The 17,313-nt window shown below is 44.9% G+C and overlaps 1 protein-coding gene across 5 annotated transcripts in view; it reads right to left on the bottom strand.

Moving 5' to 3' along the window:
- Positions 1 to 3,099: 3,099 nt before the first annotated feature.
- SLC26A8 (solute carrier family 26 member 8) overlaps positions 3,100 to 17,313 on the bottom strand; it is a 31,164-nt gene continuing 16,950 nt past the window's right edge. For all 5 annotated transcript variants that reach the window (XM_053392431.1, XM_053392433.1, XM_053392430.1 and 2 more), the window contains 8 exons: positions 16,516 to 16,622; positions 14,463 to 14,532; positions 13,626 to 13,718; positions 13,052 to 13,183; positions 11,629 to 11,958; positions 9,894 to 9,948; positions 6,034 to 6,227; positions 3,100 to 3,409 (listed from right to left, as the gene is read on the bottom strand). In XM_053392431.1, coding sequence (XP_053248406.1) covers positions 3,155 to 3,409; positions 6,034 to 6,227; positions 9,894 to 9,948; positions 11,629 to 11,958; positions 13,052 to 13,183; positions 13,626 to 13,718; positions 14,463 to 14,532; positions 16,516 to 16,622 — 1,236 coding nt within the window. In that variant the 3' untranslated portion in view covers positions 3,100 to 3,154. The remainder of the gene's footprint in view (positions 3,410 to 6,033; positions 6,228 to 9,893; positions 9,949 to 11,628; positions 11,959 to 13,051; positions 13,184 to 13,625; positions 13,719 to 14,462; positions 14,533 to 16,515; positions 16,623 to 17,313) is intronic.

Below are 17,313 nucleotides of genomic sequence, written 5' to 3'. Positions count from 1 at the left end.
CTCCACAAAATATTATAGAGGGTACCCAAATTGGTGAAAGACAAATTTGCAACCTGCCTACTCTCTTCTATAACTGAATTACTTGTCAGGAACCCTTTGTCAGTGGACCCTGCTATTTTACAATTTTACCCTTTTGAATAAGCCCCCCTCGCAGAATAAAATACATACAATAGGTTCCCACCAAGCGGGATGATCCTCTTGCAACACCCTAGTCTGTCAACCTGTAGGGGGCATTTCTGAGCTCTGTTTCCCAGGAGCCCATCTCTAGGAAGGGAGCTTTAGACCTGTGTTCCCAAAGCCCCAAACGCCAAATCTTACACAATGATCAGTAGAAAACGGCAATGTAGCTCTGGTGTGTTGTCACAGCATATGTTACTTACAGCCCACAGTTAAAACCACTCAAATGTATCACCTGTGATATATAGAAGAAGAATTTGGATTTGTTATCCCACTTTATCACTACTCTAAGGAGTCTCAAAGCGGCTAACATTCTCCTTTCCCTTCCTCCCCCACAACAAACACTCTGTGAGGTGAGTGAGGCTGAGAGACTTCAGAGAAGTGTGACTAGCCCAAGGTCACCCAGCAGCTGCATGTGGAGGAGCGGAGATGCGAACCTGGTTCACCAGATTATGAGTCTACCGCTCTTAACCACTACACCACACTGGCTCTTATCTCATAGCCTAATCTGGATGATGATACATCCCTCACACAGACTCTGAGTGGCTGACCTGACTTGCTTACAGACAGCTCCCCCAACTAAAAAAGAGCTGCTCACAGGCAACCAGTAGCACCCTAGCCTGTTTTGCCACCTGAGGCAAAACGGTAAGGATGCCGCCCCCCTCCACTTCAGCCCCGCCCCACTATCTCATTGGAGGGGGGGGAGGCCATGCTGTAGTGGCTTCCAGTGAGATCTTATGGAGCTCTCACAAATGTTCTATGAGATCATGCAATATCTCACCGGAAGCCACCACAGCTTCTCTGGTAGCAGCAGGGCTGGGTGTCCATGGGAGTACTGGATCATGGGATTCTGCCGCCTGAGGCAGCTACTTCAGTCCACTTCATGCCAGCAACTACAGGCTATGTAACAGAGAGACAGACACAAGGACCCTGTGGCAGACCCAGCTGCTAACTCACCATGCCAACTCTTACAGGACCTAATGGCACCAACATCAGGGGTTCATTAACCTTCTCACCTTCAAATACAAATTTTTATTTATAAAGTATTCCTAATGTCCACTACCAAGATGAAAGTCAACCAGGTCTCTGTGTTGAGCATACTGCATTATGGAAGTGAGTTGTGGGCAACTTACAACCAGGAACGACACCTCACCGCCTTCAACATGTGCTGCATCAGGAGGGTTTGGAGTATCACATGGCAGGACAGAATTCCAAACAAAGATGTGCTCTCCCAAGCCTATATTTCCAGTATGTTTGCACTCCTATCTCAACAATGTCTACGCTGGCTTGGTCATGTTCACAGAATGGAAGATGGCAGGATCCCCAAGGAAGCTGGCAGACCAACTCTGTGTTACAAAGATGACTGCAAACATGACATGAAGGCTGGCAACATCAACCCTGACATGCTGGAATCCCTTGCAGACAACCACAGAGCCTGGAGACAGGCAGAGGAGAAATGACCACTGGGAGAAGCACAGAGAGAAAAAACCCCCAAGGTGCATCTGCAGCAGCAAAACTGGATGCCTTCATCTGCCCCAGCTGCAACAAAAAACAGGTCTCTCCCACATTGGCCTCTACAGCCACAGCAGGCGCTGCAACCTTCCATCAGCTTAACCTCGCCTGCAAAGGCGTACTCCTCCAGTCTCCCAAGACAGACGGATGCCAACAACAACAACCACCCTCTCACAAAACATCAAGGCAGTGTTCAACAATGTAAAATTCTTTAAATGCAGTACAAAACAATCACTAAAATGGCATTTTAATTTCAGTGAAACTTTTAAGCTCCATAGGACTATTGGCATAAAAGGTCTTCAAGAAATGCAAATTAAAAGTGAGGATACCTGCTGAATCTGTGCTGGAAGTGTGTTCCACTGCATGGGTCCAGTGACACTAAATACTTGACTTCAGCAATGCTTATTTAGAAGTACATCACTGCAAACAATGCACAAAGTAAGCAAGCTGAAACAGTTTCATCCCCCCCCCCCCACTGTTTTTCTTATGTTTTTGCCTGGTACTCATCATGAAGTAGGCAAAAGGGCACGAGGGAGCTATTATGTTGGTGTAAATTTGAATATAGATAGCAATAATGGAAATCACTTCCTGCTTTTAGCACTAATCTTTCACCTACATACTATACTTTTATCTCAGTCTAAAGGTGAAAGGCTTCTCATTATCCACAGCAACTCATGCTTCTCCTTTTTCTCTCATTTTAAATTCCTGATGCATCTGTCTTCTTGGTATATATTAGGACATAGCAAGCCCCACCCCCCCTTTTATCAGGATGCTCTTGGAAGAGATCACACGGCTGTCTCTCAAAAGAACTCCAGATCCACCATTGCGCTAACCAGAGATTTTCACTGCATTGCCAAAGCTGTGCGGTCTTGTACAGATTCTGTTTCACCTTTGACAAGTCCTAAATCTTAAGGCACCCCGGCTCAGTTTGGGATTGGTCTGAATGAATCTGGTGCACACCCTTAGAATCCACTGCTATTGCCAGCAGAGGAGAAACATGGTACTGTTATTTGGGCACCAATGGGTCTTTCATGGCTTCTGTTTTGCTCATTCAGTTGTTCAAAATAGGCTCTAATGGAGGGTTAGTTAAGGTTTCTCAGCAGCACAGCTTCTTACAAGACAGTTGCATTTCTAGACATTCCAGAGACGAAAAGTAGAGAGTCTTTTTTGTGAAAAGGCACTCAACAATAACACATGGCAAAATGCACAAAAGCTTTGGAAATTAAACAATTTAATTAATGGTTCTAAGTGTCATAGCTAATTTCATTTTTCTCACTCTTTTTCAATGTGTTTCTGATCTGCTCTGTATGTACAACAGCATTTCCTTCAGCAATGTCAGGGGAAAAATGGTTAGCTATTTTAACATTAATTTAAATGCAGAATTTCAAAAAGGAGAAGTACAGACCTGAATCATGTCACATATGCACCATTTTTTAATGTAGCTAATTCTAATAGATCTCATAATTTAGACATCACTGTTATATTTCCATTTTCCATCCCAGTCTTGATCATCTTCATCTTCCTCAATGGGAGATGTTTCACGCTGAGGGAGTGCCTCTATATCACTCTGGAGAGAATAAGTGCGGAAAAGATCTGATATGGGCTCATCAATGTAAGTTTCGCTCCGTGCACTTTTGATTGAGGTAGTTTCTCTGTTCCCATTGGACTGCATGCTCCTCCTATCTGAATGAGGACTCCTCCCTGAGTGTTGACTCCTATCCTGAAACACACAAAAATGCACAATGCCTATATATATTTTATATTCCCAGTTAATGTTGCTGGTCCATCCAATTGGTTGCCAAAAAAGTACTACATCTTATATGTTCGTAGGAGTCCCCATGCCCACGCACAGTTGCAGAAAGCCATAACTCCACAAACTTGCAATTTAGCTGAGGAAGCTAAAATAAAGATGCTCAGTCTGTCCTGTTAAAAGACCACAGGCAACCTTCAGAGAGGAGGGAATTTCTGAAAGCTACCATCTTTTTCACACTTACTTAGAAATAACTCCTGTTGACACAACGGCTAATCTGTGCCTTACTAATTGCATATTAGTCCAAATCTCTTGGGTTCTCTTTGGGCAATGCAGAGTAGACAGGCAGCTTGATTCTTAAAGGCTGCTTTTATGATATTCTTCTCAGACTAGTTTGATGCCCAGAAGCATTTTCTGCCCTGAATATGTCCCCTTCCAGGCAGGGCTCAAGAATGGGTGGATTTGGAAGAAGGGGAAACCAATAAACTAACCACAATGGGTGGGGAAATGGTCATGCTACAAATGATTTTGGATTCCAGTTCTCAGTAACCCAACCAGCATGACCAGTCATCAAGGATGATGAAACTTGAGTGCAGCAGCATCTGAATATAACTTCTAGATTGGGCTTGAGGATGTTTATGCAAAACATTCCCCTGTATTTATATGGGATGTTCAGATCTTGTGACATTCGCTATGGTCTATCAGAAACTGTGTTAAAACAGAACAAGCGACATTCTGAACTATGAGCTGCTCTGCCTAGAATGGAGAATGAGAGAGAACATGAAAGAGGGGGTGGGGCTTGAATATGAGAAACAGGAAAGTGTGTACTATCCTATAAGGCAGAAGCCCTATTTAGGTGCTCCTGCTACATGTCAACTAAACATGTAGATGGGGAGGGGAACCATGCGCTGTGGCCCAACCCACAATATTGACATGTCCTATTGGTCCCACGTTGAGTGGGACACCTGCAAAGGAATGGCCCTGCATGTTCAGCTGTACACAGGTGTTCCACATGTTCAGAAGACCTGCAACATCAGGACTGTACAGATAGACACCTTTTGGCTGAATATGCAGACATTAGGGATAGGGCCTAATGACATGGAGATATTGGGGTCAGGACCAGCAGTGAAATCCTGACTCAATAAATTTAGCCCATGCATTTAGTCACATTTGGATGTGACCATGCTATTTCAAGAACGGTTAGTCCAAGTGTTTCCAAGAGTATTTCATGTGCACAGGAGGGAGGAGCTATCAGGCTGCGGCAGCTGGCTGGGAGCAGCAAGGTCTGGCCAATACGCTTTGCAGCCCAAGGCAAAGGATAAGATGACACCTTCCCATTCCCATTCCATGCACAGGGGCTGGTTGTGCTGGCAGCTAAATCTTACTTCCTGAGTGATAGGACTGTATCTTCCCCTGCACACACATTGCACTTGTACAACTTCTCTCCACCCACAGCATCAACTGATGTTAGCACTTCATTCTACCTGATGGTGAATGGTACGGCCAGCCTTGGGCAGCATACTAATATTGAACATCATGATCACAGGGACAATAGGAAACAATGCTGCTGGCATTTACAGGCTTCAGAACATTATGTGACTACATGTGTTAGCCCCCTGGTCTTCCAAAATGCACGGAAAAATTAAATGTGATGTCCCAGGGAGAAGATACTATATCTAAAGCAGGAGTGAGGAAATCCAAGCCTGTGGGCTACTTTTGACCTGCCATGCCTCCCCAATTGGCCCATAAGGCTGTTTTAGCCAAACCACACCCACCTGCACAGGAGAAGGGAGGCTTGACAGTCAGCAGGTTATTGCCACAGGCATATTACTCCCAGCCTGGTTAAACTTTGGTGTCAGATTCAGCTTGGGCCAAAGGTGCCTGGGGTGACAGACCATCGGGAGGCTGCTCTCAGGGCATCCCCCCCCACCAAAAAATTATACTAGTTAACAGGGATCCGTGACACTTGTACATTTCACATAAAGGTAAAGGGACCCCTGACCATTAGGTCCAGTTGCAAACGACTCTGGGGTTGTGGCGCTCATCTCACTTTACTGGCTGAGGGAGCCGGCTTCCGGGTCATGTGGCCAGCATGATCAAGTCACTTCTGGCAAACCAGAGCAGCGCACAGAAACGCAGTTTACCTTCCCACCAGAGTGGTACCTATTTACCTATTTGCACTTGATGTGCTTTTGAACTGCTAGGTTGGCAGGAGCAGGGACTGAGCAACGGGAGCTCACCCCGTCACGGGGATTCGAACTGCCAACCTTCTGATCGGCAAGCCCTAGGCTCAGTGGTTTAGACCATGTGCGTTTCACATAGTACTCACAATTTAGGTGTTAGTAGAGGAGAAAGGGGGAGAATTTATTTTTCCTAGCAGCAAAATATTTGGGACTGATTCCCTATTGCAGGAAACAGATAGAATGTTCTATGCTACTGGGCTTAATAATTCATCTGGAAAGATCTTTTACTGCTAAAAAAGCCACTGAAACAAATCATTTATATAACTCCTAGTTGAAATGATCAGACTGCTTTTCTGGATTAGCATTTGTCAGGTCATTACATTGATCATGGGTCTCAATCAACTATTATACCTTTTCCTCATTTAGAGTTACTTCAGCCAACACTTCCTCAGGCAGGATAATACTAGGTTCCACTGGCACAGTCTCTTCCAAGAGTTCTGGCTCCACTGCATAGAGTACTGCGTCGTGTAAGGTTGGAAAGAACCGTGCTTTAGTAACACACTGGTCAAAAAAGTCATGCTTTTCAAAGGTCCTTATTACAGTGGCTATAAGATTAAAAAAAAGAAGAAGAATCACACAAAACAGCATGATTAAAAGATGTGGCTTTACAACAGCATTAATCATACAAACTGTTATGTACTGAAGTTCTCACCCTGGGCCAGCAGGGGGATACTGTAGATAGTTTTCACTCAGGTCCACGTCAGTTATTTTAGGCGGGAAACCCTGGGTTGTTGTTGCTACAATGTTGATAGCTGGCTGCCTATAAAAGCAGGCCGGCTGAGCTGTTTGCTGTTCAGTTTTCTGTTCCAGCTTACAAAATAAAGAGCTGCTTTGGAGAAATCACTGTGTCGTCTGCCATGTCTACCCACTATTCAACACTGGCGACGAAGGTGGGATGGATGGATATCAGAGCACAGCCAGATGCGGCCATCCTCTGAACTGAGCTGAATCACAGAGCGAAATCACTGAGTGAAATCACTGGACAGAACCAATTCAGAGCTGACCATTCTAGCGAGAGCACTGTGTTCCATCCATTGCCCTTCTCTCCGGCATCAGAATCATGGCTTCACTTGTGCCTCTACCGCCGTTTGCGCCAGCCTCTGAATCATGGGACTCCTACCTCGCTCGGTTTGACTGCTACCTCCAAGCCAACGAGCTGACAGCAGTATCAAAGGATCGGAAGCGGGGCCTATTCCTCAGCTTCTGTGGGCCTGAGGTGTTTGAGACGGCCCGAGCATTGGTTGTGCCTGAAGCAGTCCAGGCAACACCATGGGACACGATCCAAGAGAAGCTCCACAACCACTACGCACCAAAGCCGTCCAAGATTGCTGCCCGCCATGCGTTTTACCACCGGAACCAGGCAGAGGGGGAGTCAATCAGCAACTACACCACTGCCCTCAGACAGGCTGCAATGCACTGTGAGTTCCGAGACTTAGACGATACCCTGATGGATCGAATCGTCTGCGGGGTCCGGGACATCCATCTGCAACGGTGTCTCCTCGCCAAGCCAGACCTCACGCTACAGAAAGCCATTGAGGAGGCTGTGGCCTCAGAAGCTGCTGAACGCTCCGCCCAGGAGATCCGCAAGTCCAGCAGCCCGTGTCTTGCTAGGAAGCCAGTTCCAGTGCATCATGAAGAGGCCAGCAGTGATGAGGCATCCTCCAGTGAAGACGATGACGTGCACCAGACAAAGCGGGAGCGCAGGAAGTTCCAACAGAAGTCCAAGGCCCAACCGGAATGTGCCGGCTGCGGAGGCAACCATTCCCGTGCCAAGTGTCGATTCAGAGATGCCATCTGTAGGAAGTGTTCCAGAAGGGGCCACATCGCTAAGGTCTGCCGATTGGCTCCGTCTGACACCCCCCTTCACCGACTCGGAAGTCCAAGTCTTCACTCCAGTCTGCCAAGGAAAGCTGTTTCGCTCTCACCAACTGCCGCTGCCCGTCTGGAACCACGATTGGCCAAACCGACTCGCCTACGCGACGCAAGCTGAACGTCACGGTGCTCATTGAAGGAGCTCCATGTGACATGGAGATTGACACCGGGTCTGCCCTGTCCATCGTGTCTTGGAGCACCATCAAAAGACTGGTACCCAGAGTGTCCAAAAGGCAACTCGACTCTCACCGCGTACACCTGAGAGACTACCAGGGAAACGACATTCCCGTGGTAGGCTTTGGCCGGTTCCGGATTGCCTTCAAGGATTTTTCGGGCCTGCTCCGACTGGTGGTGGTCGAAGGTCAGCGGCCAAGCCTCCTAGGGCTAGACTGGTTTGATGCCCTCGGCCTGGAAGTCACCGGCATCAACTGCATCTCTAACGCAGAGACTGAGGGTCTGGTCAAAGACTTTGCCGAGGTTTTTGATGGCACTTTGGGGCAATATACAGGTACGCCCATCTCCTTTAGCCTTGATCCACAAGTCGCCCCCATCAAGCTAAAGCCACGCCGGGTTCCCTTTGCTCTCAAGGCTAAGGTGGATGAACAACTGGACAAGCTGATCGCCCAAGGAGTTTTGGAGCCGGTTGACCACGCCAAGTGGGAAACCCCCATCGTCACGCCTGTCAAGCCAGACGGGTCAGTGAGAATCTGCGCCGACTACAAGTGCACGATCAACAAGGCACTTCAGCAGCACGCTTATCCGGTTCCTGTTGTCCAACACCTGCTGCATTCCCTGGGTGAGGGTAAGGTCTTCGCTAAGCTGGACCTTGCCCAAGCCTATCAACAACTGCCCGTCGATGATGCCACTGCTGAAGCCCAGACGATCGTCACCCACCGAGGGGCATTCCGTTGCCGCCGGTTGCAGTTCGGGGTGAGTGTGGCTCCTGGCATCTTCCAAAGCCTTATGGAGCGTCTCCTGCAAGGGCTTCCGGGCGTGGTACCATATTTTGATGACGTCTTGGTGTCTGCAGACTCACACCAGCAGCTGTTCGAGCGCCTCCATGCTGTGCTGACCAGGTTCCAAGAGGTCGGGTTCAAGGTAAAGAGGGAGAAGTGCCAGATCGCCGTTCCACAGGTAGAGTTCCTGGGCTATCTTATCGACGCCTCCGGCCTTCACCCGACCACATCCAAGATCCGTGCTATCCAGCAGGCCCCCATCCCAAAGAACAAGACGGAGTTGCAGGCGTTCCTGGGGCTGCTGAACTTTTATAACATGTTCCTGCCCCACAAAGCCACAGTGGCTGAGCCTCTTCACCGACTCCTCAGCACAAAGACGCCTTGGTCCTGGGGTCATCGGGAGACGGTGGCCTTCAACACGGTCAAGGCTCTCCTTTCATCGGACAGTGTGCTGGTACAGTACAGTGAAGCCAGGCCGCTGGTCCTTGCCTGTGACGCCTCACCTTTTGGCATCAGCGCTGTCCTTAGTCACCATTTTCCAGACGGAAGAGAAGCACCGCTCGCTACTTTTCCAGGACACTATCTCCAACGGAACGGAATTACAGCCAGCTTGACAAGGAGGCACTGGCACTTGTGGCTGGAGTGAAGAGGTTCCATGAATACCTCTATGGCAGGACTTTTGACCTCATCACTGACCACAAGCCGCTCCTGGGCCTCCTCGCCGGTGATCTTCCAACTCCACCGGTCCTTTCACCGCGCATGCTGCGATGGACTGTATTCCTGGCTGCCTACCACTACCAGCTCATCCATCGCCCGGGGAAATCAATGGGCCATGCTGACGCCCTCAGCCGTTGCTCTCTTCCAGCGTTTGTGGAAGACCCGGCTCCAGCTTCATCGCTCCTCCTGATTGAGGATCTTCCGGCAGCGCCTGTATCGGCTGCCACTGTGGCCTCCGCATCTGCCCAGGATCGCACCATCAGCCGTGTGCTCAACTGGGTGTGGAGGGGGTGGCCACAAGAGCCTTTTGCATCGGAGTTCCAGCCCTTTGCAACCAGACAACATGAACTCTCGGCTCATCGCGGCTGTCTGCTGTGGGGAGACCGCGTCGTGATTCCCCAAAGACTCCGTCAACGCGTCCTGGAGGCTCTGCACGTTGGCCACCCGGGAATTGTCAAAATGAAGGCGTTGGCTCGGTGTTACGTCTGGTGGCCTAACATGGACGATGCCATCACTGCCTGGGTGTCCGCCTGTCAAGCGTGCCAAGAATCGAGGCCTGCACCACCGGCAGCTAAGGGACACACCTGGGAGATGCCAAAGACATCCTGGTCGAGAGGAAACAATATCCAAAATTGCTAATTTTAAAAGTGCAGCGACTATACTCACGATGACAGGCAGCTATCAGGAGTGTGATGCCAATATTCTGAAATGCGTGACACAGCTGTAGAAGGGAAACAATGTATTAAAATGGGTGATGTTTTCAGTCTCTAGATCAGGGGTGACTAACGCCTGGTTCTGGGGCCTGATTCCAAACCCCAAGCAAATTTTCCTGGCATGCCACCAATATTGGCAACAGTGAACATACACCAAAACAATTTATAGCAGAAATGGTGCAGGGGTGGGCAGAGAAGTTCAAACTTCTCTACCTAATTCAGAGCCCTGATGGGGGATGTAAACTGCTCCCTTCCCAGTAGGGATGTTGGAGAATTCCAACAAAAACAGGAGTGGGAGCAGAAATTGTCAGTGTTTGCTTATTTGTCCCACATGCAGAATGGAAATCATCCCAGCAAACAATATGTAATTGATTACATTCCTTCCTCCGCTTGTCATTGTGTTTCCTCTGCAATGGGGTGGCATAACATAGACAGCAAAATTTATGCATAAATTATGTAAGTTAAGTAATTTTGCTACAGAAGACACAGAGACAAATAGTATAGTTTTTTTAGTGTAAGAAGCACTGCAGCGGAATGAACACAGTACTGTATGTGACGAATACAGAGCAGAATGGAAAACGATGCCTTCCAACATCCCTATTTCCTAGTAACCAGAGGAATCATTTGATAAGATGGTTTTGGTCCCGTCCCCCCCTTGCTTTTGGTATTTTTTTTAATGAAAGGCTGTGTACAAATAATGAAAGGCAGGTATACAAATAACTGGAGGAATGAATGGGTACTAAATGGTGGAAAGGCATAAAAAACAGAAAGGTCAAATCTGTAGCCCATTAGGTGAGCAGGAATGTGTTTACAGTCCATATGAAAACCTATGTTAGTGAAATGCATATATTGTTGGGCAATTTGCCACAGTGATATTCTTTTCTGAGTCATCTTTTCAACAAAATGACTATTGCTTTGATGATGTAACTTCTTTCAACCCCTCTTTAGTACCTTTTGTTGTTTCCAATTCTTAAGCTTTAGGACGTTCATTTTCAGTGTTTCATGCTAATATGACTGTACTTGCTTTTTCAGTTTTGTGGAGGTTTTTTTGTCTCTTCTCAGTTACGTTCTGAATCTGATCTCACCACCTGTGTGGTTCTTAATGTGTTTTTTTGGGGGGGGGTTGTTCTTTAATCCTTCCTCCCTTCCTTAATCCAGGCAGACTTACATCCTAACACTTTTGGCAAACATCAATTTAGTTTGTATCTAGAAACCCAAGTTATGCTCCCAGTTTCCCCATCATCTGTTTTTTGTAACTGGCATTTATACATAATTCAATTCTTAAGAAACTTATCAAACGTTTGGCTCCCAAGACATTTCCTGCAAGCCTGAAAAACTCACCTGCTGAATGTAAGTGGGCTTGGGACTTAAACATGTGGCAGGATCATATTGCACATCAATCCTCCTTTAAGTAACTGAAAAGCTATTGTATTAAAATATCCCCCCCACCATTATGGGTAGGAAACTGGCTATCTGAATCATTCTAGTTTCTCCTAAGACTTAGTTTTGCCACATTGCTTGCAGCTGATCTTGCTTCTGCTCTCATATAACTTGTTCATGACCACCCATATTATTATTTTTTAAAAGGACCTTTAAAAATAAGAGCACGAGTGCAAGAGAGCACTAGTTTAAATGAATACTATAGCAAAATAAAAACCACTAAGCTGCAATAGTTCAGGCAAACTTACCTCTCGTAACAAATAGGAAGCTTGTAGATCTACAAAGTGTACCATACTGAAGTCTAAAATAATGGTGTGGATCATGTAAGTGGATGTCTCTGATTCAAGTGGGTGCAAATGCGTTGTGGATCTCGTGACAGGGGGGTTTGAGCAAAACCATAACCTGTTGAGATCTTCTTTCCTCTTTACATACTCCTGTCCTGTTTCCCTTTCTATGTAATGAATCTCAGAAGGGTATCTGCTCTCAATTCTTGACCAGCGTATTAATGCCAAAGAAGAAGCAGATGATATCTCATTAGCTGTACGAACCCGCCTTAGAAGCTTCTCTGTGTAAGGTACCTAGAAACACAGGAGAGATGAGGTTCTAGAGCAGGCTAGGACAATACTCAGCTTCATTTATTTTCCCTTTCTCCTGTTAAAATACGTCTAAGAAAACTATGCCTGTGTTACAAAGATATGTTAGCATAGCCTGGCTAAAGCAAGAAGAACCCTCACGCACCCAAGAATTCTGCCATTCTCAATTTAGGCTGCAATCCTACACACAAATTTCACTGAACTCGCTGAGCCTTGCTGCTGAGTGGATATGCATAGGGAGGCACTGTCAATCATGCCTCTTAGTGCTATCAAAAGCATATTAATTTTAGAAACTATCTTTGTAAAAACACCCTTGCACTGAGTTTAATGTCCAGCAGCCCCAATTATTTCAATAGAAAAAGAAACAGTGAACTGGATGAGAAATGCTGAGCATCTGACCCTGTCCCATTTACTGTGGGGTGATTTTCAACAGGAATTCTGATCCAGGTATTGGATGGAAAAACTAATGTGAATTTTTCATTCTGACATATAGGTTTGAGTGCTGTAGGTCTGCAAAGCCACCAAAGCTCAAATGTCTAAATACATAAAATAAAAACCTTGGTGCATTTATGAGGGGAATGGAAAACCCACTCTGTTGACCTAAAGGAGAAGAAGGGATTGAAAGGAAGTTTTCTTCCCTTCCCTATTACATGCACAATATTCCTGTGCAGCATAGAGGCTTTCTGCTTACACTGAAGCATCAACAACAAAAAGCCTTTTCTGTGGCTCACAGTGGGACCAGCTCCCACCACTACAGCAAGGGAATAGAGGTCTGCTTACGTTAGAGGCCATTAGCTCAATTACACTTCGAGAAAATCATGTAAGCACAGCATAGGATAGGCATCTCTTCTTCATGTATTCCTCCACTGAACATCTAGTTTGGCCCTAAGGAATGCCATGTTTTATATAGACTGATAAATGGAGCTTAGATATTTTTCATTGAGTGATGCATAGATGTATACACCAGGCAGGTGTGGGCTTTTGATTTAGGCAGGGTGGAAGCAATTGTCTAAGTGACACCTGTATGGGAATTCTCAGAGAGTTCTATGTAAAACAAACAAAGAAAGAAATCTCTCACCCTTGGTAATGGTTCAGGTGGCTCACAAACACAGGTACAATTTAAATCCTTTTTCTGTCTAACGCTAGACATACTGACTGAGATCAAAGCTCTCATTTCATTTTCATCAAGTGGCACAGCCTTCAGGTCCATCTGAAATAGAAATAAGGATAGATTATCAGATATGGCCAGCTTTGTCTACTGCAGAGGTTCTGAGTAGGGAGGGCAAACCTGTCATTTTCATTTTCTCCTTTTTCCGATTTTAAATTTGGTTCTCCACATTTCCACATCTGTTTGTGATTATTTGTTGTTGTCAAAGTCCTCATTAAAATTCATAAGCATTTAGTATGATTCTCCTAATACACACTTTGGTATGCAGCTTTGCCCGATATACACATTTTTGCATAGAAACATTCTCTAATAGAATGCATTTTTGCATATTATTTTCACTAATAAGTGTACTGTATTATATGCACAATTTGCCCCAGTATGTGCACTTCTGTGTACACTACAGGAGAACTGCATCTCAAAAATTCAGAAAAGTGCAATTTTGGAAGGATCTTTACCTGATAATCATTTGGAGGGCACCATTTACCTTATGTAAAATGTAGGATTTGAAATGTTTCATATTTGCAGTTGAAATGGAGGCACAGCACTGGAACATTTTTACCCCCTGAATCTCTATAGCCTAAAAAGAGAAATAAAATTTAAATCTTAAATTTAAATCTAAATCTTAGTGGAACCTGCAACAAAATGTTGCAGTGTGCAGTGCTCCTGTTCAGGATTCCTCCTGCAGTCTTTCTCAGAATGCAATTTACCATTCCTCTGTAGCCCCAAGAGTCCATCAGCATTCATTGCCCACTAAATATGCAGAATCACAGCAGAACTGTTTTTGGGTTTCCCTCCTCCTCCATGGATTAATTTTTATCTCCGCAAACTTTCCCCAGTCCTACCAATACCTTTCTTCTGTGCATGGATGACACCATTTGCCTACATAATTCACATTTTTATTGAGATTATTTGCTAATAAACTGGCACCTTGCAAAGAAGAAAAATTACACTTTTGGTATGATCTAACACCAGAGGAAGCCAGACATAAAAAGCAACATTTGGACCATGCAGAGATTGAACAGAGTATATAACACAACATTTGTGTTACAAATCTGCTTTCATTGCTGATGTCAGGGTCACCAAGCTATAGTTGTTAATTAAATCCTGTCAGAAGGATCACTATGCTGTGTATTTTCCAGAGATGCTTGTGGGGTTCCTGCAACACTGTCTTTTCAAGTATGGCTCTTCATTACGAGTCATAAAGGTGGTAATTATACACAACACCATTCCTGGAATTAATTCAACCTGATGCGTCAGCTGCTAGTGTGCTAGTGAAGGGGACTGGTTACAGCAAAGAATATTTATTCCCTCCTACCCTTACCTCAGCATAGTCAGAAAAACTGCGATAAATATTGGTGTTTGGAATCTGACCCAGTGTCATCATCTTCATTCTGAAACAAAATGTTGTTAGATTGCCTTCTTAAAAATTGAGCAGAGCCAAACCTTTAGCCAAGGAAAGAAACCATGACAGACACAGACAACTATCCAACTTTGAATATAGTTTTAAAGAATGGAATGGTCACAAGCTCCCCTTGAATTACCGGTATCTTGTTTATTTTCATGTCTCTCCATGGAGAGTGGAAAAGAGCAGGTAAAATCTTATCCTAATCTTGCTATAGTATGGAAACAGAGCATTTAGTCAAATGTGCAGTATGTTTCTCCATAAGAATACATACAATATTGTTACTCCAGGCTCAGTGCCAGACCACAAGTTGTATGAGCATCAGTTACATCTGTAGGGAAGGTGTTTTATCATCTTTCTCTCTTTGCCCTTGCCATGCACAGATCAAAGAAAACAGTGGTGGGGTTTTTTCTAGTTGGCTTGCAGAAACTCCTGCCCCTCCACCCACTCACTGTTTTCCTTAGATCATTGCTCAAAATCATTGCAAGCACCACAAATACATGACAGTGTTTTCTCTTTAGTTAAGTCTATCTGACTGGAACCCAAGAAGAGATCCTTTCAAGTTACCGTATTTTTCACTCTATAAGACGCACCAGACCATAAGACGCACCTAGTTTTTGGAGGAGGAAAACAAGGAAAAAAATATTCTGAATCCCAGAAGCCAGAACAGCAAGAGGGATCGTGCAATGATAGCTGCGCAGCCTGCATTCGTTCCATAAGACGCACACACATTTCCCCTTACTTTTTAGGAGGGAAAAAGTGAGTCTTATAGAGCAAAAAATACGGTACGCATCTTCCCCAATTTGGGCAAAGCAATTATTGCCCAAAGCACCCATCTCCAAAGGTTTATAGCGTATGTGACCTTACTCATGCTGTCTCAAGCCCCAGTTGCTTGTGCTCTCTCTTCCACCACCCTGCTAGCCCAATATATGGTGAGAGGATTTTACTAGTCTTTGCATTGAAGAACAATATACGTATATTCCAGGCATATTATTTGAACTTCATGGCCTGCTCAAGGGTAAGGCCAGCTGGATGCTAATTTTGTGTTTTAGTTCACTTTGCACTCTGCTTACTTCTCCTCTGCTTCTTTACTCATTATAATATTTCATGGCCAGTAAATTTGAATTTTAGAATTTGTTGTATGCCTTGAGTGAGGCCACAAATGAGCTAAGGAAGTTAGAGAAGGCACTTTTAATTAATTAACTAAATGATAGTTATATATTATCTAATTATATATACAGAAAGGTAGCCGTGTTGGTCTGCCATACTCAAAACAAACAAACAAACAAATTTCTTTCCAGTAGCACCTCATACCAAGAACTAACTTAGTTGGTCTTTAAGGTGCCTCATACCAAGAACTAACTTAGTTGGTCTTTAAGGTGCTACTGGAAAGAAATTTGTTTGTTTGTTTGTTTTAATTATATATAATTCATATACTTGCTAACTTTAAATTTATGGGATACACTCCTCCTCAAGAGCTTTTGGTATAGCACCACTGCAGATCCAGCCTCCCAGTAGCAGCATCACTACTGCTTACCAGGATGATGTGGCACAGGTTGTTGGTAAAGTCAGGTCAGCATAGGTGCACCAACAGGAGCACTGGATTGACTCTGCCAACTCAGCAAGTAGCACATCCTGGTATTGCTGAGCCCCTGCACGCTCACCATCCTGGCAAGTAGCAGTGGAAGGTTCTGTGGTGGCACCCTAATGGCTACTCTTGATCCTCCTCTTTTCTTTTCAATAATCCTGTTAGGCTGTCACAACTGACATCAATATATGGAGAATGTCACAACCCAGCTACTATTCTTTGTAATTATCACAACAGTCTCCTTAGTAGTGGCCCCTTCCCATAGAATTCACCGTTCTAGACACTTTTCTAATATACTCTGGTAGCAATATACCGTAATTCTCATTCTCCACACACACACTTACCTGTAGCCCTATAATACAACACTACCATAGTAGACAGTACCTGTGTGACCGCACACTTATTATGAAGAAGGCAAATCCCATAGAAATTCCCAAGCCAATATCCAGACCAAGACAGATTACAGACAGAAAGGTCACAATCCAAATGCCCTTTAAGGAAAAATGAAATAGGGGCAATATAAGCTACTTAGCAGGGAGAAAGTTGAAGATAAAACAAAGTACAGTGTCAACGTGACAAGACACCCCTCTCCCTTTTTTGGTATATAAAGAATAAAAAATCTGAAGTACTGGTTATTTAAACCATGAAGATTCTGTGTTTGAATTTAGGGTACAGTTCTCAAAACTACTAGAACTTCGAAATGATCTATGCACTGTTAACATTACAGAGTCATGATGGTCTTGGTTTAATAAACAATAATTGATCCAAGAACAAGTAGTGTGCCTATGCGCTCCCTCCTCAGGCCTCCTCCCATGCACGGCTTCAACAAAGCTATCCTAGCATTTTAAACCACAGTTTCCAATGATGTCCAAAACCAGCATCACATCTTGGTTTTATATACTGGTTTGGAGGGAGCCCTTAAACCACAGCTTCCTGGAGGTGGTTACTTAACACCACCGGGAAAAACTTACATACACCTCTAAGCTTTGTTTGCACTGAGTAAAATGTCACAAGAGGGAAGAGTTACATCTTCCACGGTTCCATGGTCCAGATCCACACTGGGACACCCCATGGCTGTGTTATTGTTTTTAAAGAGATGTTGAGATCTGTCAATTTGTCTAGTTGGATCCCCAAATCATCTTGAGCAGCACATGCAAATATATGTATGACAGCACATCTACA

The sequence above is a fragment of the Podarcis raffonei genome, chromosome 6, assembly GCF_027172205.1.
Source record: "Podarcis raffonei isolate rPodRaf1 chromosome 6, rPodRaf1.pri, whole genome shotgun sequence".
Classification (NCBI taxonomy): Eukaryota; Metazoa; Chordata; class Lepidosauria; order Squamata; family Lacertidae; genus Podarcis; species Podarcis raffonei.
Note: the sequence above shows the minus strand (reverse complement) of the source record. Positions and strands in the feature narration are given on the sequence as shown.